Below are 7,117 nucleotides of genomic sequence, written 5' to 3' on the forward strand. Positions count from 1 at the left end.
ACAAACTCTGACATGACTGAAGTGCGGTGAATTATATGTAGGCATGGTCTAAAACAAAGACCGCGTTGTATATCACAATTTTACTTTCACTTTTTAAACAGCCTAAATAGGATTTGTTGTATTTATTTTGAAATGACGTGTATATTTATACATTTCTTATGGAAAATTTTCAAGAATTTGATGAAATATTGATTTCTTAAAAGCACAGAATCTTATACAATATTGTGGTCCAGGAAACTAAGATAACGCGCGTTTTACAATGTGCCAAGCATTTTTCCGCCACATCTCAGCACAAAACAAAGACTTGCAAGAGAAGAAATGTAGTGGTGGATCTAGAGGGAGTTGGATGGGTAACATCCATTAAGAGAGAGCGAGGAGCCCCACATGTTTTATATTTTTTGCGTTTTTATTAAAGTAAAAATATAGCTATGTTTAAACTTTAGTTTTGTACTTTTATTAAACATCAAACTTCTACCAGAGTTCGTTTACAAGTACCAAACTGAGTGCAGATATATACGCAGAGGTCTATGGACAGTTTGCTTATACATATATTGTACATGCATTATGCATGAAGAAAATCGGCAATGTCACATGCTAGTGTTGCATGTCACGAGGATATTTTAATAGATAAATGTAAGAAATTTTAAAAACAGATCATGCAAATTTCAGTTTCTTATTACTTTATTAAAGGAACAATTAATTAATTGGGTTGGCTGCCGATTTTTGACGCTTGCGTCAGTGTATGTTTCTTGTAAATAATTATTTAAAATAGTTTAACTTTCAATTCAGACTTTTAATTATCATAAAATAATTTAACATGACTAAATTAAAAAAAACTTCTGTATAAAAGTCTTACTGTAACCAATTCATGAATTATGTATTTCTTTACCAATCCAGTACGTGTCCTCCGGGTTCCCAAAGCCTGTTTTGTACTCCGCCCATGTTTTGTAGAAACTCACTGATCCACTCCTGCGTTTCTGAATTGCCTATAAAAAATCAAAATGTGACTGTTCGGCAGGAGATACCCACTCCTCCATGGCACCTGATACTCTTATTTCTTGGAGATCTGTGTTTGCTCTGCTCCTAAATTGTATCATTCAATTGACTCTTGAGCTTTAACATTCTATATCTCCATATATGTCATCCATATTGTTTAGAGTAATTATATAATTTTCTAATTGCAGTTAAGTAATGCTCTCATGCCAAATAAATTTTTACTGCTATTCATTGAGGAAGAAGATAAGGAAAGAATGAGTGCACTTAAGCTATGAGAGTTGGATCCCGATGTTTTGCGCAAAATAAAATTCCAAAATTCATTAAATTTATGTTTTATAGGTATTAAACAATGTCTTAAGAGCAGGTTTTGGTATACTATATTACATGAAAGTATTAGATAATGCCGAACGACACTAGCTTTTGAGACGGGGGTCTAACAGTTTTGTCTCATTTCTATTGTTATTCATATGCATACCAGTTTTCAACGACTTTGTTTACATCGAGCCGCAACTTGGCCATTTTTCTTATTTGCACAGAATATGTATTTTAACTTAAACTTATACATATCCAAAGGACAATGTTGGCCAAGTTGCGGCTCATATCTAATTTTCAAAAAGATGTCCCCAAACTAGGGTCGAGATAGCTACTAAATAACCGGTCACTGAGCAACAACGATTGATATTATAATCACCTTTTTCACGGGACCTTCTGCTGTTCGATACGCTTTCATTGAAAATTTCATTGTGTTTAAGTCTCTGTTGTGACATTATCTATCGTACTTCCAACTTCAAACTATGGGAGATGTTTGCGCAAATTTTAATAGGGTTTGAAAATAATATGTCTCTTATTTATCTTTATGCTTTTCATTAGGGGTGTTTTGAAAGAATTCTGGTACTGACGGTATCATTAGTAAGTACATGTATAGGCTTATGTCGCCTCTGTATTATGATCTGCACAGCGAGACATTTACCCCATCCCTTAACATTAGAATCATTTAATAATTGTGCACCATGAAATCAACACGATCTCTCTCTCCTCTCCATTTCAATTCGCAATGCGAAAAAATCATATGTGCCAATGTTTACATTCCACAACCATGCGGTTTAAATGTCTCCGCCTATTTGCGGATATCTTAGATTCGAAAGTGGTCCCGTTCAAATTTCCGGAATTTAAGGCTTTTACATATTCTTTTCAATTACATTTTCTGTAATCATAGAAATATGTATGACAAGAAATTCTAGAAATAAATATCAAGAGCATATGCTTGCACATTAATCATAGATTAATTTAGCTATAAATTGTAATGTTAAGCTTAAAATGGGTAGCCGAAAAGGTTCCAAATGACGTACTTAAGTGCACTCATTCTTTAATGTGTAGAAGGACACGAAGACGATACGTGAGGCGAGAAGAAGAGAGAGAAAAAGAAGAGTTCTTACTGTCCATCCCCCTCCTATAACATCCATGTCACGGAATACTTTGATCTGAGTCTCGTTACGGAACGGATTTATACCATACACTCCAGATCGTGTATATCCATTTATAAAGAGGTCCTTGCAGTCTACATTTACTTTCAAACCTGCATCACAATAATAATTACCTGCATAAGTATCTCGATATGATCAAAAGCAAATGTAAATCAAATGTTATAAGGACAATCTCACTAAACATGAAAGGGAAGCCTTTGTCTTATTACAAAAGTAATTTTGGGATTGTAATCAAAAAGGCAGACAAAAGCAACACAGTTGTTGTAATGGACAGAGATCAATACATCTCAGAAGGCATGAGACAACTCGATTCTGCCTATTTTAGGCTTTTCAACTAATTTTTAAGTTGCACGAATAGTAAAAAAAACATAATATTATCAAGAGATAATTACTTATGTAAACTTATAATTAAACCATTAGAAACTTTAATTTTTTTTATAATTGACGTGTATTATGTTGTGTTTAAGGATAGGTTACTCAAGTGTTTAAACAAGATGTGTTTGTGCGACATGCGGCAACTAAATTCGAAAACGCTATTTTTAGCATTATATTTCAGTCATGGTCACAAGGTCATTGACCTTGGTGCATGTCATTTGAAAGAACTTAAGTTAGTGGAGAAAGCTTACGAAATACGAAGTTTCTTTGTCCTGTTTCAGAAGTTATGATGAAAGTTCAAAGAAGCTATTTTTAGCACTTAGATAACACTGAAGGCGACAAGGTCATTGATCTTGGTGTCATTTGAAAGAGCTTATTAGTGAAGTATGCATATGAAATATGAAACCTGTCTTTCATGTTTCGTTCTTTCATGGTTCAAAGTATAAAGTTGACAACAGACAAACAGATTCACTGACAGGACAAAAACAATATACGCCCCGGATCTTCCGAATAATAATGACCAACAAAGTGCCGATTTATTTTTTATTGAATATAGGAATGGCATAAAGGCTGCTTCAGCATGTGTATTGTTATGTACATAAAAGGATAACCCTATCCTTACCTTGTTTTTTTTTTTTTTTTTTTTTTTTTTTTTTACAAAAGAAGGAGTATATCTTCACTCTTCCTGCATTAACTAGGTCAAGTGAATGGGGAACAGACTATATTCTTGATTTTAAATTCTCTTTAATGGTTGTTACGAAGAAGAAAATATAAACTCGTGTTTTTGTGTGCACTGTTGTGCTACCTATATAAAATTACTAGCTGAAATCCCGCACAAGCGCGGGAAAAATTCTTTTAATTGCCAACAGAACTATTTTTCAAATTCTACTGACAATTAATTACACAGGAATAAAGCATGACAAAATACTTCAAAGTCCCGCAATTATAGTCTAAGAACAGAGGAATACACTCCCTCAACTTTTTTTTAATTCTACAAATATCAATATCATTAAATGCCTCTTCTTCTTACATGCAATTTTATTCTGTTGAACTATGTTATACATGATGTACTACGGGTGCTCATTGACATTTTCATCACACATGTTAGAAACTTTTTATATATATTTTGAGCTATATTATTGCTAATTACACTTCAAAGGATCTGTTTCCATTTACACCAAGGATAAGAGAATGAATGTGCACTTTTAACTGTAAATTTGTGAGAAAAAAGTAATATATTCAAAAATCGATTTGTATACCATTTTATATGTCTAAGCAAATAACCATAGCCATTAATCGACATCTATTTATAAAAAAAATATCAGAACTTACTAACATATATTCTCCAACTCATTGTGTTACCAATTGCTTTATATCTATTTCAATGCCCATTCATGATAAATTATCGCCTCGATTTTCTTTTTGCCATCGGGTTCGATGCCAGCTGACTTTGTAGACCTTTCAACAAAGACTTTTAATCGGACCTTAACGGAAAGCATATGCACGTTTTATTTTTTTTTTAAATAAGTGACCAGAACTTAATTCTTTTATATCACTTAAATCAAGTTTTGATTGAATAATTTATTTATGACATTTTATGAAATAAATCAGCACTTGCTTGTTAAAAGTAGACTTTTATTTAATTTTACGATAACTACTATGCGAGTGAAATCTGAATATAGTTTATGGACATCACCTAATACCAAGTGTATTCCTACAGGCTAAAGTAAGAACTCTTGTGCAGCCGTTTCGGACTTTATTTGCAAAATTTGTTTATATTATGTATAGGTATACATACGCCTATATTTCTGCAAGTAAATGCAACAATCAATTGTCGTATTTGTGTTACTAAGCAATAAGAAGAACGATTGAGTTTAAAAATTAATCAAGTTAGAATTCAGAAAGGGATAGATTTCACTTTAAATTTTTATTTTTACTTATAAGAAAATTTAATAGTGTCCACAAGCGGTAGAGAAGTTTACATCGTAACAAGAGTGCTAAGATTTGAACATTTAGAAAACGCTATAAACTGACTTGCGCGTAAAAACTTAAATACCTCGGACCTGAACTAAACAAGTTTGAGCGATGAGTATCGTTCATACATGTAACATCGAACCCTAGCCGCAGTTAAAAGGCCTACTATTATGCCGAAGTAGAAAACCCTAATTTAGAAGCCCTTCATCAGAACACCCAGTCTTAAGTTTTTGAGATGTATCAAAACAAAAACTTTTTGACTTTGTTGACCTGTTGGTCAGTAGGAGTACCAGAAGACATGCGACCTCTACCTCAAGTAAGTAGAAATTCTTAAGTAGAAATTTGCCTTTTGTGATTAATTATCTTTATCCCTGTACTTGGAAAATTAAAAGAAGGAAAAAAATGTACTATATGACGAAAAAGCATATTTTGGGGTTCGGATTTCGTTCTGAAATCCAGTTTTTTCATACACTACAACCACAACTGGAAGTTCTTTAATCCCATCTTTAACTGCCGTAAGATAGCTTTTGAGGAATAAGTAGTGGTTTACAATCAAGGGGCTTGATCGAAGACCTCAGAAGCAATGAAATCAATGATGAGCTCCGCCACGGCTTGCTACGCCCGTCAAATAATTTCAGATATCAACAGTTTACAGTGCAAGGAAATCATGTCAATCTTGATTCAAAGATTTCTCTGAAACGGATGACGTACACAAAAAGACGTTATTATTCTTGCGCGTAAATAGTCCATTTTTATTTTGCTTTGTTTTATCGATTAATATCATACAATTGATCTCTTAAGATTTATTTTGCTTTATTTTGCTAGTTATAAGGGGGTATATAATAAATTTATCATTGTTACATAAATTGTCTCATTTGGTCTGATTATCCGCGCCTGTCAACTCGAAGTGATACGACCCTTAAGAACAAGTTACTGTTATAATAAGAGAAGTATTTCATAATGTAATATCGTTAAAAGTAGGGTTGGGCAAAAACGGTTGTCACATAATGGGCACTCGCTCAATCTTTAAGAAATGCATTTATAAGGTTCTTAAATTTCTTTTGGAAAAAGTATGTTTAAAAATACATACTGTTTAAACTTAGATTGCTCAGCAAGTCCCTAATTTCCATGTTTTCCCGTCGTAGTTGATTTATATCATATTGGAGCTGGCTTACTAACGTGAGGTTGCTCATTAATTCTCGGATTTCTATGTTATATTGCCGTTGCTGATCTATTTCACGTTGGAGCTCTCCTTGCTTAATGAGAACGGTTTGAAGTCCACTCAGTATGTTTTCACTATTGCTGCAATCATTCCTTTCATTTAAATAAATCTCCTGGGAACTGGAGCATAACAATCTAAGTATTAACAAAATTATCCACATCAACGCCATGGCTGTCCTTTCTCCTCGTGGATACAAATGTATCTCTTATTTATATCCTCACGCTTATAACCTGCAAAACAGGAAGTTTTTTTTTGTTCATATTGTTTTGATGTTAGGTTTTCTTCTAGTTGAACAGACGTCCTTACACTATGTATGGGCCTTTTTCGAGTTTTGTTACAAGTCCGTAGGAAGCAATATTAGTTTTGGGTTGGAGACACAGCCATATATTTTTCGTTGGGGGCACGTACTATCAACTACGATATATTCCTTGAAAAGCGAAAATAAAGGTAACAAGCCAAAAAAGGTCATCGGACGTTTTGATTGAGGGGGCAAAAGCATAAAGTTTCTGTGTTTTCTACAGTATACTAAATATCCTCACAACTATGGGGGTAGAGGGAGGGGTCTCATCCTCCGGATCCTCGGCCAAATGTTAAATGAAATAAGCAAAAGCAGGTATAGGACAGTAAGAGAGACGTTGAGATCAGTAAAATATAAGTTCATCAAGTAAAACCTCTTAAAACGACTTTAGAAAAAAAAACAGCTATTGAACAGATAGGGTGCCTTTATAGATAATATTTTCAGACGCTTTACTCTAATTGTTTATTTAAGAAAAAACGATACACCAGCTTTAATCATCCTTAACGAAATCCCCCAATTCCCCAAAACCTTTAAAGTTTATTTTCATCCTCTGGCAATGTTTTTTTCTTTGTTATATTTATTCGATAATCCTTTCAGTTGGTTTTAAACCCATCATGGCCACACATCATTGATAGTGATACAGGTTACTTCCTGTTTGATAACTTGCCTGTCGATTTATGTTGTTTGAGTGTAACGTACCTTTATGAAGATTGATTGCGGAAAGTTATATTAAGAGGGAGAATAGAAATTAAAAGAGCATACTAATCT

The 7,117-nt window shown here is 33.4% G+C and overlaps 1 protein-coding gene across 1 annotated transcript; it reads right to left on the reverse strand.

Annotated features, from left to right (window-relative positions):
* Positions 1-866: 866 nt before the first annotated feature.
* On the reverse strand, positions 867-6,229 carry LOC134247447 (angiopoietin-1-like). The gene is made up of 3 exons (XM_062729812.1): positions 5,920-6,229; positions 2,433-2,572; positions 867-986 (listed from the first exon to the last, which is right to left on the reverse strand). The coding sequence occupies exons 1-3, from the start codon at positions 6,218-6,220 to the stop codon at positions 867-869; spliced, it is 561 nt and encodes a 186-aa protein (XP_062585796.1). The 5' UTR covers positions 6,221-6,229.
* Positions 6,230-7,117: the final 888 nt, after the last annotated feature.

This window comes from Saccostrea cucullata, unplaced genomic scaffold (genome assembly GCF_032062105.1).
Source record: "Saccostrea cucullata isolate Sc308-1 unplaced genomic scaffold, CSIRO_AGI_Scuc_v1 ctg20599, whole genome shotgun sequence".
In the NCBI taxonomy this organism is placed as follows: domain Eukaryota; kingdom Metazoa; phylum Mollusca; class Bivalvia; order Ostreida; family Ostreidae; genus Saccostrea; species Saccostrea cuccullata.